Below are 16,163 nucleotides of genomic sequence, written 5' to 3'. Positions count from 1 at the left end.
CACATGCCAAATTCAAGGGACTGGCTGACTGCACATTGTCACCCTTTCTGTTTGTCTTGAAAAGGTAAGTGGCACAGCCCTACAAACAGGACATCAAGCAGCTGTGTGAGGAGGTTCAACTTCAAGAACATGCCTGCAGGAGCCATACACAGGGACAAGGACATAATTCATCAGACATCCCAGAATTTTGAGACCTATATCCTTGATGTGGAGCAATTCTAAATGGAGCTCAAAAATAGCTGCTCGCAAGTCAAACACAGATGAAACTCATGCTTTCTTTTCTGTTGGTCACACAACTCTATTTCTAGTGCAAAGTGTCTCAGCCAACAACAGCAAGATACTCCGTGAAAAACTCTCACTGCCTTGGCCATTAGGTCCCCACACAAATGTTGTTATGACTTCAATTAGGAACACTATGCCTATGTTAACATTAATAATACCAATTTCTATTACTATTTAATTAACACCCAAATTTACTGAATAATTATTCATGTGTCGTTATTAGAAGAACTATTCTGAATGCAATCACATGTCAAGAACTCTGACTAACAAATCGTTCCCACACCACCTCTTGTGCCAGAAAACACCTTGAAAAATTCAGCAACAGTTAAAGGCTTTTCCATAACCAGGATACCTCTAGGTTGGAATACACCAATGTGAATAGGAGTCCTTGACTGGGAATTCAGATCCTCCCTAAAACTAAGCCTGGCAATACAAGGACCAATGATGGCTTTTCTTTGTACGTTGAAAAACGTAAACGTTACTCTGCACATAAAATGTTGTTTCAAGATGATCGGCCGCGCGTTTGAACGCAGGACCAAAAAATGCGAACGTGCACTTGAGAAAGACTTCACTTCTATGTCCTGTGAGAGCCTCGATATTTAGGAATTTCAGAGGTGAAACTGGGATGCAGAGAGCATCAAGATGACTGATTAGCAGTACTTACAGCAAAGGTTATTTATATTGCGCGATGCTAACCCCGCTCTGCTAAGCCCAGTTTAGCAACGATAGCTGTAATTCTGTGCACATCCATCCAGGCTAAGTACCTGCATTTTCCCCGGCAAACACACGCACAAATTGGTGTGTACAGTCCGGATTAGAAAACCAAGAGTCAGCAAACAAAGAATATGAAACACCGTACCTTTGAGTCATAATCTTGTAGGCATCTGGCAGATAACAGCGGATATTCTCCATCTGAGCAGGATCAGAGTCACAGATTTTATCGTCGGTCCTCCCGTAGTTGGCACTTTCGATCATGATAACATCTGTTCCCGGGCAGCGAAGCTCGATGGGGTAACTCTCACAGGACAGCTCCCTTCGGACCACAGCCATGGGGACCGGGGCTCTGCTGAAAGCTGCAAGGATTAACACACAAACACAGAAAACATTTACTTTCCACCGAGGCTAGGATTAAAAGCGGAATGATTTTTTAGCAGCAGGTTTTATCCCTGTGCTGCACTGAAATAGTTTCAGTACCATGGAAATATGGTCTCGAGAAACCGGGTCTGATCCCTGGCTTGCTGGCTGCCCAGGGAAATTGCTTCTCCACTCACAGACTTCATTTTCTCATCTCTAAAATATGCTAATGAACCCTTTCATACAGAGCTTTAGAAATCTCCTGTTGAAAGAGGTAAATAGGAACTATGGTGTTGTTATTTCTTCTGCTTACCAAGCTAGTTGGCACCGATACATAAAATTATGGCTCTGTGTTGTACCTGATCAATCAGGGGAAATTTTCTGACAACGAGCAACCCAAGCACCACAATCCCACCTGCTCAACAGGACTGCATCTGTCCTACTGCAGATGTAATAACATCTGCATTGCTCCCGGTCCTTTTTTTGTTCCTTAGAAAACATGAGCCAAGTGGCTTTTGCTGTAGCCTGCAGCATGCCAGGGAATGGCCTTTGGGTTCTGGCAGCCATATCAAAGTTTGGGCCCTGCAGTGATATATTTCATGGAAAGGCCAGTATATGGGACACTGGGTGATTAAATTTTAGTCTCAGTTTTGCATTGGATCTTCCTGCATGTTGAATGTTGGCACATACCTGTCAAGTTAAAGAGCACTCAAATCTTACCTGTTTTAAAAGAAATCCAAGCTACAGTTTGCAAAAGAAAAAAGAAACATGCTTTGAGATGCCTTGAAAACAAAGCCCCTAAAGTATTAGCAAACAAACTCACATGACAACAAGCAATAATATTTCCCATCTTTACAGCTTCTTTGATCCAAAGATCTTCAACAGCTTGACAAACATGAATGGATTAATCTCCTAAGTATCCAAACGAAGTCGCTATGTGTCATCGTTCTCGTCTGAGCCACAGAAGGGTTATGCAGCTTCCAGAAAACCTCATGGGAAATCCACAGGGAAGCTGGGAAACAAATATTTGTTTTCCAGCTGAGCACGCCAGCCATAAACTGAAACAAAAGCCAACCCCTTGCCTTCCTTCCTTATTCCATTAGAACTAAAACTCAGCACACCAAAAAGGTTTCCAGCTGCAGACATGATGTGCCATTCTGGGTCCATTTTGTACTACTTCCAACCACAAAATTCAACATCAACCATAACAACACTCAACCCATTATAAAGACACCAAAATACCAGCCTCAAAACCAAAAATCCCTTCCAGTGCACTGTTGCTTTGTCCCATAAAACTCCCACAGGGTATACATACACACACACACACTGAGTTTCCTTACGGAAATAAAAGTGTACTGAGGTTTCTTCCCTTAACTCTATCAAGGCTGCTTTATATGCCTGTCTGGCAAGCAGCAATACAACACATTGCTATAACTTCCATGAAGCCTTCTATTATCTTCAACTGTCTCATTTAGATTTGTGTTATTGCACAGATAAGCATTCCCATTTCTGTCAATTTGCAGCGGTTACGCAGATCCTTACACATGTGCCAGAATCGTGGACTAATTGCCAAACTCTCAAGAAAGATATGCATTTTTTTTCTTGAATAATAGCTCCTACAATTAGCATAGCTTGAGGGTTTGGACCATGTAAGGTGTTCTCTTTCGCCAGGATTTCAGAAACAGCTTTGCCCAGAGCTCATATTGCACCATACATTTGTGTAATGCAGTAAATTCTTGATGCGACCAAGTTATCCTGTTACAGAAGGAGGGAAGCCAGAAGGACGAGTGTGAACCTCTGAGATGCAATACCTCGTTCTTGTACTTGGCTTTATGTCATTAATCAGTGACAATGTGACTGGAGGAAGGATGGGACAGACGGAGACTACATTTTACTCAAGAGGTAAGCCCATCAGAAAGGCAATCACAGAATCATGGAATTGTCATTGTTGGAAAGAACCTCTAAGATCACCGAGTCCGACCATCACAAAATAAAACAACAACAAAAACCAAACCCACAACCTGGGCCACCAGAGCATGTTCTCAAGTACCAAATCTACACGGCTTTTAAATACCTCCAGGGATGGTGACTCTACCACCTCCCTGGGCAAGCTGTTCCAGAGCCTGACCACTCTTGCAGTATAGAAATTCTTCCTAATACCCAATCTAAACCTCCCCTGCCACAACTTCAGGCCATCTCCTCTGATCCTGTAGTTATTTACCTGAGAAAAGAGGCCAATCCACACCTCACTACAAGCTCCTTTCGGGCAGTTATAGAGGGTGATAAGGTCTCCCCTCAGCCTCCTCTTCTTCAGAGTAAAAATCCCCAGTTCCCTCAGCCGCTCCTCATGTGACTTGTTCTTTAGACCCTTCACCAGCTTGTGGTTGCTCTTCTCTGGACATGCTCCAGCACTTCAACGTCTTTCTTATAGTGAGGGGCCCAGAACTGAACACAGGACTAGAGGTGTGACCTCACTAGCACCCAGTAGAGTTGGCAAAGTGCAGCAATTTTAGCCTGCCCTACAAACAACATCAGGAAGTATTAAGTCAGCTTAAAAGTACCTGTCCACAGAAGCTGCAGCAGCCCCTGCTCTGCCGAACACCGGACTCTGTGACAACAGGGGGGGAGTTTATATTTGCCTGCATTACCTTTAGCTTTCACAAGCCCAGTGCTGACCAGAAAAGTTCTGATGCCAGGCTGCTGATCTTGGAAAAGAGCTGTGGTGACCTCTCTTTTCGCCTCTTCTGTATGAAAACTGAGCAGATGGGCGACGCGGGAGGCAGAAGGTTTCTAGCAGCTTTTGGCAGAACCCTGGAGCCAAGCGCACTCCCTTCTCCTGCCATGTGCTTAGAGGACTCCTTCTAACTGCCAAGAAAATGGCAAAATGAGGTTTACAGTCAATATTAGCTGTTTGGGGTTGTGGTTTGGCCCGGTTCTTGGGCAATTTGAATCCTTTTCTCTGGGAGGCTACTGTAGGGTACAGAAACAGAGAAGACACTTGCTAATACTATTTCACTTTTTACAGTTCCCCCTATTAAAAACAAACCTCTAGCCTCCGACCAACATGCTTCAGCAAGTATATTTTTGTTGTTAATTCCTATGCATTTTTTTTGCAGTAACTACTATATATTGTAAAAGAAAGCAGACACTCAACTTGTGATGGTTGGGGAAAACCTTGCTTAAAAAAATCACTGAAATTAGCTCCGTGGGAATTCACTCATACAAACTCGGTGTATTTGTCAAACAGCAATCTTACACATATGCAGCTAATCTTAACTCCTCTGTTTTGTTGGAAATAGGACATTAGGAACTGCTAGCAGCTATATGGTTTTATTAAAACAGAAGTTTATCTGAGGGCAAAGACAGCATCCTAAACTCACATCAGCTCTATCAGCAATGATGCAGAACTTCAGGCTTCTGGGGGAGGACTTCACAGTTAATATGAAAATACAGAGGTTTAGTAAAAGCTATTCAATATGTTTCTGTACCAGATATAAGAGCATATTTCTTATGTCTTAGGCATTGCTCCTGTACACAAGATTTCACACGATTTGACTAAAATTGCATTAACGCAAATCCCTGGTACCCCAAAGAACTCCCAAGCCAAAACCAAACACCTCTCCCCAAAATAACAGTTCATTATCCACTTGCCATTTAAGAACCTCTAGACAGATGCCAGCATTTCTAGATGTGATTTTCTGTGTACTGGAATTCAACTTTTTTCCCCTCACATAATCACTCAACTGCTAGCCATTAGAAGGGCAGCTTTCATTTACACACCTCACCATTGTATCATGGTGTCAACATTTATTTCCTGGATATACAGCATAAAAGAAACGTGACACCCTAGACAAACTGCAGGAGTAGCTGAATACTAGGGAACGCAATTGTGCATGTTTTCCATCCAACTACCCCTCCACCAGCTCAGTTGCTCTTAGTGGCTTTTTTTCTACCCTGGTATCTGCAAAAAATACTCCAAAGGAAGAGGAAAGGTTGGCTGTTTATCTCCTTGTAAGCACGCTTCTTGATGTTGCATCCCTATATGATAATCTTACTTAACCATTTTTAGTGGTTTTCCTGTGAGGAGCAAAGATTTCTTTTCTTTTTGGCACGAAATAAAAACATCAAAGCCCATCTGTGAAATACACAGCACGATTGTATTAATTAATTAATGCACTTGTCTTTCCTTTGAGCAGCTCCTTCTCTTTTGCAGTCTCTCACTAAGCTCCTTATTTGATCTCCTAAATAAGTGACCTAATTGTTGGCTTGATGTCAAGAGGAGCTGGTGGCTGCTTGCTACTTTGGGAAACAGGTGTCTTTTTCCAGGACCCTATGTGCAGACAGCAGCCATCTAGAAACAGACAGCAGAACTTAAAGATTTTGAAAACCATGCTTTTTAACATTTAAACGTGTGCCAACTCGAGTTTTCTAAATGCAGCCATTTTGTGGAAAACCATCATCCTGAGCTTCTGCAGGGCAAAGTGTGAGCAGAGGGTGAAACGGCAACAGAAAATGACAGGATTTTATCTGGGCGATTTAGAACTTCTTTGTCTCTGCTAATTTCAGGAGTTGGAAAATTAAGTAAGTCATCAAAATCTTGTGCTTTTTCTCCCCCTCACTTTTGACCTCAGAACATAATTGCCTCTTGTCATGCCTGCAGGGCATGAGCTTGTAGTTATCACTGTGTGCTTAATCAAATGCTGAAATAGCCTTTAAATTACCTGTCGTCTTGGCTGCTAGAGACTTGTTGAGCTCTGTTTCATTTAAAGGCGTGATGGTAGAGATGTACTTTTAAAAGAAAAGTCTGGAATTACGCTCTTAATTAGATTTTATATGCAGTTTTCCCAGCAAAATGATTTTTTAGCTCAGAATTTTCAGAGTGAAATTTCAGTGCATGCTTGAAAGCGGTGAAACAAAAGCTGGAAACGGAGAGAGAATTGTCTTCACAAGCTCTGTCCAAGATTTGGTCTGCCCAACTAAACACCTGCCTTACTGTTCCCAAAGGCAAACACAGTATGCTGGGGGAAGAGGTTTCCTACTAATTCGGAGGAATGCAATTTCACAGAACTTAATATTCCTCCAGTTCACTCTGACTCCGTGGGGAAAAAAAAATACGGTATGGGTATGGGTAAGAGCTGAAATCCCTTTCAGTTGTTGAGTCAAAAGACCAATATGACTCTGCCACTCTTTGAAGAGAAGAACATACCTTAAATACTTTTCTAAATCAAGGCCCTCCTTTTCTCTCTAAAGTCTCATTACCACATTCATGTGCAGCATGCAAACACTGCTCAGTGCTTCTTCTCTGTCTCCCTTTTCCTTAATCCAAATTATACCTGGCCTCTGATCTCAACAACAGCATTAGCTGAAAGCAAATCCTCAGGTTAAAGATAGTGGCAACAGGCAATTCTCCACTGCACAATACTCCCATTCCTTGCTCACAAACATCAATCTAGTTCTGACAAGCTTAAAAGATCTGGTTAGTCCAAAGCTCTCTGAAAACTTGTGATTAGTCTACAGAAATACTGTTTTCTCTCCCCTACTTTCTCTACATATGCTGACAACAAATTAAATAAAAAAGACCTCTGTATCTTTTTGGGGGGACAGGGTAGAAAAGCCTTGCTGTTATTCTAACCCTGCTGAGGGGTTAAAGGTGCATCCTACAGTCGATGGCTGGTGCCAAGGCATTGCAGCAATCACTTGCAACATCCATCTCCAGTTCCCTTGGGGAAGAAGGAAGACTGAAGGAAGCCCGTGTGGCTGAATGGCTGGAACCATCAGCAGCATAAGGCTGGAGGGAGACAGTGCTGGTCTTCACTCCGGGCCCTCCTCTCTGTGCCTCACATGATTGCTGTCTCATCCATAAAGACAGGAAAATTATCTGATCTCCTTCATTAAGCATGCCAAAATCTGCTAGGGAAGGAAAGAAGAGAAGTAGATACGCTCCTCAGAAGGTGAAGAAGGTGGCTTCAGCTTCGGTTTCCCCATGGGAATCAAATACCCATATCCCCCCCAGTCTGTCTTAGGCTTCCCTATTTTATAGCAGATACCAGAACAATTTGGGACTTTACTGTGGGCACCTTCACCAAAAACAGTGAATCCCCTTAGCCAGCAAACAGCCAGTTGTGAACAGACTTCTCAAACTGCAAGAGCATCCTCTTCTATGGTGTGATAGAGGATACAAAAAAAGACAGAAGAGAAACACAATGCTGTGCAACACTCCACTACAGAGCCAAAGAAAAGCTAAAAAAAAAATAATAAAAAATACAGCCCTTACAGCCTTTCCTGTGCATTTTATGTGCAGGTTGAGGTCAACTATCTTACAATTCCATAAATTGCTTCATCTACCTCCATGATTATACTAAAGAGACATTTGTTAGGGATTTGCTCCCAGGTTATGTCAGTGAAAAGAAAATAGATGATCAGCAGCATGTTTATTTCTGACATCCTCCCCCACTATGAAGAGGAGTCACAGGAGAAGGGTGTAGTAAACATAGAGGTTTTCTATAGGGCCTGTCAAACCCACACACAGACTGTGCATTTTCCAAGGCGACACAGCCAAAGATGGAAACGGGAGACCAAGAAAAAGCCTAGACAAGTCCCAAACAGCACATTGCTATGCAAGCCTCTGATCCCAAACACCAACCTCCTGGAAAGTACCTTTTGTTTCTAGGGCAGATCTCCTTCTTCCATATTGCTAGACACCCTACAAGTCAGATCTCAAAAGGGTGATGCAGAAACAAATGGCCTTTTCAACCATCTTTTGGATGCCCAGAAAACCCAGGGACAGCAGATTAAGACAGAAGATGAAGCACCAGGCAGCTACATCCTGGGGCACTTCTGAAGCTCACACTTCTTAACATTGATATTCCTGATCCCCTTACCGTGTTCAGCTGGTAAATACCCTCTCTCCCCTCACTCTCCCTAGCTCAAGGTATGGAGAAACCTTCCTCATTAGTAAAAAGTATGGGATTCTTTTAGACTCTTTAAGTATTCGATTACCCCCTCTTCCTACAGGGTTAAAGAGCACCTAAGGATGGGTGTTCACAAGGGAAATAAACGGGTAACTGCAAAGCCCTATGAGGAAAGGAGATGAAGTGCTAAAAGAGCAACACCACAGAAATCAGATGGTAACTATGAATGGAGGAGTCTGACAGTAGGAAGCCACTGAGGACATGCAAAGGGCAAGGCACGAGAAGACACTCTGGTCGAAGGAGACCTGGCATTGAACTGAACCAGGCCTGTGAGAGAAAGCAGCACAACAGCAGTACTATGATTGCTTTCTGTTTCTCCATCCCCATTTTCTGGGACTTGATGGGCCACTGCCTCATTACTGAGTGACGGTAAATAGTCTGACAATTGCAACAAACCCTTCTTTCAACAAGCCCTCATCTTCACAAATCCCCCACTTACAGAGAGGTGAACGCCTCTGCAGCTAATACCTACAGCAGAGAACACTGGAGGAGAGGCATCACCCAGGGTCACTCTCCAAGCTGCTAAAGAGACAGTTGTCTGGGGTATGCCAACCTAACAGGTTACTCCCTCTGAAGGGAGAGTGGGTTCTGCTTCCCACCTAACAAGCCCTAACTCCAGTCATGGTTCAGCTGTTGGACCTACACCCAGTTTTGGTGCTCGCTGGACCCCTTCATGAAGCAGGTCAACTCAGTAGTCCATCAAGAAACTAAACCAGCAAACCAGTGGCAGGGGATGGGAGTGCAGAGGGGGAAGAGAGTTTTCTGCTGGGCTGGTGGAGTTGAATCAGTTCAGAAAAAGTTAGCTAAGGTCACAGAAAGGAAGGAAAGAAGGCTGAATATAATGTGCTTTTAAAAAAAAAAAAACATGACAACCTACCTTCAAATCACAAGTCAAAAGCACAGTCTCAGCCTGAACAAAATGTCACTTAAATTTAATTAAAGCAGAAGCAACAAGTTGAGAACAGACAAATGAAATGCTGTCTCTAAGGGGAAAGCTGAATGCAAGTACATTAATATTTAGGCCCTATCACAGGAAAAAGCTATTCCCAAGTATCTTTTGCTTTGCAAAAGGATCACCTTATTTGTAACAAAGAAATTATTCAGTGTGAGGGTGGTGAGACACTGGAACAGGTTGCCCAAGGAGGTTGTGGATGCCCATCCCTGGACGTGTTCAAGTTGGATGGGGCTTGGACGTGTCCCTGCCCATGCAGGGGGGTTGGATCTAGATAATCTTGAAGGTCCCTTCCAACCCAAACCATTCTGTGATTTTATCAAAGACAGGCACAAGAATATACTCGGATATGACTGCTCTTTAAATTTACAGCTTCCTTCACATGAATTCATTTCCAAGTGTAGGAAAACACTGCAGAGATAGGGAAAGTGCCTGTGGTTAAAGCCCTGCAGTGCAGTGCTTAAGATGTATAACCAATCCCCGTGCTAAACCTACCCTCCAGCCTGACAGTGGCTTTACTTAAAGCTACCAGGGTTTCACATTTTGGTCCATAACACTGAGACATTCATGTTCTCAATAAAGGAAGTGTTGGGTTCTGTGCCACAGGGACCAGCCCCTTTCACAAATCCACACACCGCCGGGACTTGCAAGAAGGAAAAACATGCATTTAATACTCACCCAATTCAAAGTTACTGCTATTACAGTAGACACACTTAACTGTCTCAAAAAACCCCCAAAGAACCCAAAACTAAAACCCAATTCAAAACAGGGAAGCTTTGACTCTGACATTGCTGAACAACCTTGAAGTCTTAAATTTAATACAGTCCAAATTAATGTGGTGAAGCAAGTAGAATTTGAGTAATAAGAAAATTCACCCCATTTTAAATTACTCCACTGTAGCTTTTTTATTATAGTCTTTAGTAAAGTTAAGTTTTACATCTCAGATAAAAACTTTTATAAAGCACCATAGTAAATATAATCATAGAGGCATTTATATATAAAAGAGTATCAAGGGTTTAGCCTAAGAACATGAAGGAGAAAGAATCCCTATCTTTTTTTTCAGATCCTGTATTAAATCATAAGTTCACTTAAAATTACAATTTATTATTGTTTCCATTTAAAGCACTAGCTTCATTTCCTACCCTTGCTAAAACAAAGCAAATCTGGACTAACTCCCCTCTTACCAGCAGAGTTTTTTTGAAGTATGTCATCAGAATGGGCTTCAGCACAATTTAGTGGTGCCCCCAGACTGATACTGCCCAACTGCTGAGGACATGCTCTTTTCCACCACTGTGAGCTGGGAGGTTCTAGCCCTGAGCTAGACCCAAATACATCCTCCAAAGTCAGACACAGTCTACCACGGAGGATGGCCACATGCAACACCCTAAACCTGACTTGTATCTTACCAGAGGAGGAAAAAAAAGGAAAACAAAACAAATAGAACAAAACAAACAAAAGCCCAAACACACCAAAACTAATCAAACAAGCCAACAAAAATACCCAACAAAAGCACAAAATCTCAGAATTCAGGAAGAGATCCAGTGAGCTTGGCAGGTTCAGAAATCCTTTTGAGGCTGATGCAAGCCAGACAAGCTGGATGTATCTGGAGCTTTGCTGAAGAGCAGAGTGACTGCAAATAATAAGATTCCTATTGAGTAACACCTCCTCAAAGATAAATTTTGATTTACAGTTCCCTGAATAGCCTCTGAAGGGGAACATTAAAGCTCTTGTAGAAATATCTGCATTATTAAAGAAATGATGAACAGATGAGTGAAGATTACTTTGTGCTGTTTATGGACTTGTTTACCAGAGCATTAAGTCTATTTTTAAGTTTGTATAGCCCAGAAAGGAGAACTGTGTGAAATCCACAGAACTGTCCAGAGGAGAAAAAAAATTAAAAAGGCAGGTAAAAGAATTCCTCCCTAATTATTAGAGGCTGTCATTCAAATATCTGTATAAAAATCTGAGACCTGAAATATTTGTGATTTAAACCAATTGCTCTAAATCACCAAAGGCCAAGAATAACTCCTTTAAAGTTAATTTTACAAGAAATTACCCAGACCTTGAAGACTAGCCACCTTCAGGAAGTCATATGGCTAAACTGTAGATCATGAAAAAAAAAGCTCTGATTTTTCTTGGTGTTTTAGTCATCACATCTTCTTTGAGCCTCTGTCATAAATAACAACTGAGAATTTGTTCTTTCCACTAGCCATAACTCTGTGGAAGTTCTATAAAGAAGCCTGAGACAGCTTTCAGATCTTGCCTCCTCCCAGAATTGTAGTCCATTATAACATTATTTTTGTTATTATTATTTAGGTACACATACACACTGCTATAAATGCATTATATATATATAAAACAGAAAAAAATAAGTAGTATAGTTTTCTACATGGTAAAATGAAATTTGGGGTTCCCTACTCAGCATACCCTTAAGGCCATCGTTTTTTAGAAACCAGTGGTTGCTTATCAACAAGATCAGTGAGTAACCTACAAAGACAACCCCGTCACCAGCTGCTGGAGGATGATTCCCACAGCATGAGATTTATGAGCTCCATCTCAGAAACAGAGGCAGGAGATCTGTTTTGCAGAGAGGCTAACCCGACCTGAAAGCAGGCTGTGGAAAGCCATTCTTGGCAGCCCTCAGAACCATGACTCTCCTCAAAGTCTGTGACGTAACTCCTCTCTGTCTGACCTCAAAAGGTCAAGGTTTTCACCCAAAATACGCTAGCAGTTAAAGAGAGCTTTGCAGAAGTATATGCATTCATCTGAAGGGTGGACAACTTGATTTACTTCTCTGCAATCTTAAAAATATAGAACAACAGAACTAAATCTGGGAAATGAGCTGAAGTGCACATTCTTGCTCCACGTGGAAACACATTCCAAGTAAAAGCAGATTTTCAGGGAAATCACTAATTTTTGCCTGGAGATATCCTCTCAGAGGAAAATAGCAAAATGCTAAAACTAATTAATTAAATTAACTCAATAAAATGGCTTACTCACTAGGAAACAGAACTAAAATTGTGAGTGATTAAGTTTCCCCATCGTCCCCACCTGCTCACACCAAACACTGTGGTTAATTATTTTTCCACCTAATGCAGCCTGTGCAAATATTGCTCCAGAAATACAGTATACATATATATGTGTCTATATATAAAATACATATAAACACACGATACTCCCTGTCTCAAGGTGAGACATTAAAATAATGCTTTCCTGTAGGTGCACAGAAATACACTGAACAGACTGACTGCTTCCTGATGAGTCAGGTGGACAGTCTGCAACAGAGCTGCGAGGTCTTGGGCTTCATATGAGGAAGGTGATGCTTATCCTGCAGCACCACCAGGATTGCCATTGCAGACCCAGGGCAGCTGGGCATGACAGTGTGGCCAAACTCAGGACATTTTTACCTGCAATAAATGCTCTGAACCCTGCCTTCCATACCCCACAATTTCAGTTTAAAGTAACCCAGGGACACCAGGATCCACTTCCGCCTTCAAAAGTGGTTAACAGCAGTCTAAAAAGCATTTTAAAAAGTAGCAGTAACAACTGTGATTATCCACAGACACATTATGCTCATTAAAAAACAACCCAGCATAGTTAAAAGGCAACTCTGTTTTACAAAAGTCCCCACAGACCTGAATATCATGATTTATTACTTGTCCTGGGGGAAAGTGTAGCGTGACTGAAAAAGAAGTGGGTCTGTGCCCCAAAGGACACTTTGAAGAGGAAAGGAAATGTGTGCAGATTAGAGGCAGGAGCTATGGTGGCACAGAAAAGGACAGCCATGCAGCATGGGTACCAAACAGATGCAGATACTCTACTTGAGGGCACAATGCCTGGGAGGCAGACAGCCTGCAGGCAACCCAGACCCCCAGCCAGCATCAACCTGCATCAGTTGCCAAATCCTTCTACTCCTCCCCAGTTGAAAAAAAAAAACAAAACACTGCAGAAAGGTTTCCAGATAATTGTTTCTGGGAGATGATTAGTTAACTTTCTAATGTAAATATATTACAGTACATTAATGAGTGCTTTCTAAATAGAAACAGACTTACCTAACAAAGGATCCATTTGAAGCACTTGTTCCTGTACCTATATACCCATTTCCTCCTGTACCTATTTCGAGCATAGTTCTTCTAGAGTTATTTATACTTCACATCTAGAATTATTTATACTTCACATCTAGAATTTTCTGCCTTTTTTGTTTTTAAGAATAAACTTGTGTATTTCCACCATCTTGTGTTTGCTGTCCATATTCCAGGAACGCATACTGCTGTCATTGCCCTCCAAGGGCACTTGTGGAGCACAAGTAAGAACCTTCATAAAATAAATCAGACTTGTCTACTGACAGTTCCTCCATGCCCCCCTATTATTCTGCAATAAAGCACCAGAAACTGTGTAGGGTTAAGAAAGTGTTTTGTAAGGGCTTGGGGGAACTGCCTGAGCAAAATACAAAAGGTCGCTTGAGCAGGTGTGGTTTTGAGACAGTTCTCCCTAAAAAAATAAAGTAGCTTTTGATGCACTACAATATTTGCCCTTACTGCTTTTGGATGAAGGTGCTGACACGCAGGCTGCTGTGCTGGTGGAGGGTTGCCCTAAGGCCCTTAATAGAGATAAGGAATGAGGAAGAGCAGCTCCTGTACACGACTCTGCAATTTTTGCAGTGCATGACTATCAGGGAAATGTGTGTTGGAAATCTTGTACCATGACTGGCAAAACCCATCAAGTATTGATGCCTGCTTTTGACCATAACAAGAAAATTTCAGTGAGACTTCGCAGATTAAAATATTTCACATATTTCACACAAAATTACACAGAAATAAAGATTTAAGCTTAAAAATGCAGACACTAAACTGAGAAGTCCGTTTCCAGATGACAAAACCACCAATTCTGCAATCCTGAGAAAAAGTTACTCTCACTTGAAAAAAAAAAAAAAAGCCAAGACAGCAATGTAGTTAAAAAGTATAAAATACAGTCTGGGAACAGGAACAAGCAGTGATAAAAGCTCAAAATACAAACGAAATAACTGTGGGCCATCAGACTAAGAAAAACTATGCTTGCAAAAATTTGAAAGAAGCAGCAGTATTTTTAAAATAGTAAGGTTTATGGGTCAAAGACAACCGAGCATGAAATCAACCCCTTACAAATATTCAATATCTCACTCCAAGCTGTGTTTGTAAGGAAGCAAACAGATGTATGCATTATTCACAATGATAAAGAGATGCTTTTTGTTCCATCAGATTTAGGAAAGACATACTAGCAAACAAACATTTTTTTTTTTTTTCATTCTGCAGAATTAGACAACTTTTATCTGTGAGTTTGGAAAAAAACAACCCTATAACCCTGTTAGAAACCCTTTGGTGTTTTTCTACTTGATAAAGGCATTGCTACTAGCAAGGTTTAAAAAAAAATAATCAAAACCAAGGCTATAAAACCAGAACATAAGTCCAACTGCACACAGAAAAAAAATGCATTAGTTGATGCTTCTCAAAAAGTGACGTCAATGTGGACTTGTCATCCCAGCTGAACCGTTTCTGGATGTTCAGCAAGAACCTCATCAGTCCAATATCATTCAACACGCTTCTTGATGATCAGAAAGCAAATAAACTCAAGGCTTGCCAAATTTGCAGTCAGTGCAAAAACTGATGAAATGTTAAGTAATGACATGGACCTTGTCGGCTTTGCAGATTGATCTATACACTATCTGAGCAGATCATGCTTTAATATAGACAAATACAAGTCCACCTAGGAATACAAAAAGCTCTCATTACCTGAGACCACAGCCTTGCAAGCAGTCACTCTGAAATAAAACTATTCTCATGATTGATCAGAGTTTGAATGCTACACAGTGGCTCAAAGGGCAAACATGATCTCTGGGAGTATTAAGAGGTGAATGACAAGCAGTAGTGGGAAGATGAAATTGCCCTGTATATGGTATTAATGAGTCCATGACTGGAAACTTGAAAGAGTTTGCTACAGGACTTCAGAAAATTAAAACAAAATAAAATTAATCAGGTAGGGTCTGGAAAGCCACTTTTACAAGGGAGACACCGAAGCTCCTTAGTCTAACTAGTCCAAAAGACCACTGCAGTCTGCAGGTATCCACGGAGAAGATATTTCTTACAACAGGGAGCTCTTTAGCAGAAAACGGCGAGTGAAATGCAAGAGCTGGAAGTTGAAGCCAGATAAATTCCAGTTAGAAATAAGGTACATATTTTTAACAGTGCAAGTAATTTACCAATGAACAGTTTACTTCGGTATATGAGGTATTCTTTATCAGCTGAAGTCCCTAAATCATCACAGAGTATTTTTCTGGAAGATATGTTAGAGCTCAAAGAGAAGATAGGGGATCCTGATTCACAAATTACTGGGCTAGATCTCCAGCGTGCAACGAGTCTGGTTGTTCATCATAGGAGTCTCTTTGTATTTTAAAGATCTACAAAGATCTGAGACAAAGAAAACAGGAAAAAAGGGGGATATCTGGCAGCATGGAAACCACTGAATTTATTATCTTAGAGTAAAACAAACAAACAAACAAACCAGTAAACCAGCAACAACCAAATGAAAACAAACCAAAACCCAACAAACAAAAACCTCAGCTTTTATGCAGATCAGATACCTGCTGTGCTCATCCACGCAAAAGAGGTTTGTATGTTGCCTTACCTACTGGTCACAAATAGACAACAATTGTTGCAGGACAGCTTATTTGAATTCCTAGGAATTAAAGATGGCAAGGAGGAGAAAGGGAATTGCTTCATGCAAACCAACAGATGGGATTTCAGTCAGAGGCTTGCTTTGTTTCCATAATGAACCATAATCTGTGTTATCTCAAACGATTTTTATTTGCTGCAGAGAGACAAAGACTGTACCTATGGCATGTGAATTGC

The 16,163-nt window shown here is 41.4% G+C and overlaps 1 protein-coding gene across 1 annotated transcript in view; it reads right to left on the bottom strand.

Annotated features, from left to right (window-relative positions):
* ADGRL3 (adhesion G protein-coupled receptor L3) overlaps positions 1–16,163 on the bottom strand; it is a 509,563-nt gene that overhangs the window by 266,444 nt on the left and 226,956 nt on the right. The window contains exons 4-5 of the mRNA XM_051618348.1: positions 2,077–2,097; positions 1,142–1,355 (exon numbers count right to left, since the gene is read on the bottom strand). Of these exons, the coding sequence (XP_051474308.1) occupies positions 1,142–1,355; positions 2,077–2,097 (235 nt within the window). The remainder of the gene's footprint in view (positions 1–1,141; positions 1,356–2,076; positions 2,098–16,163) is intronic.

The sequence above is a fragment of the Apus apus genome, chromosome 4 (assembly GCF_020740795.1).
Source record: "Apus apus isolate bApuApu2 chromosome 4, bApuApu2.pri.cur, whole genome shotgun sequence".
Classification (NCBI taxonomy): Eukaryota; Metazoa; Chordata; class Aves; order Apodiformes; family Apodidae; genus Apus; species Apus apus.
Note: the sequence above shows the minus strand (reverse complement) of the source record. Positions and strands in the feature narration are given on the sequence as shown.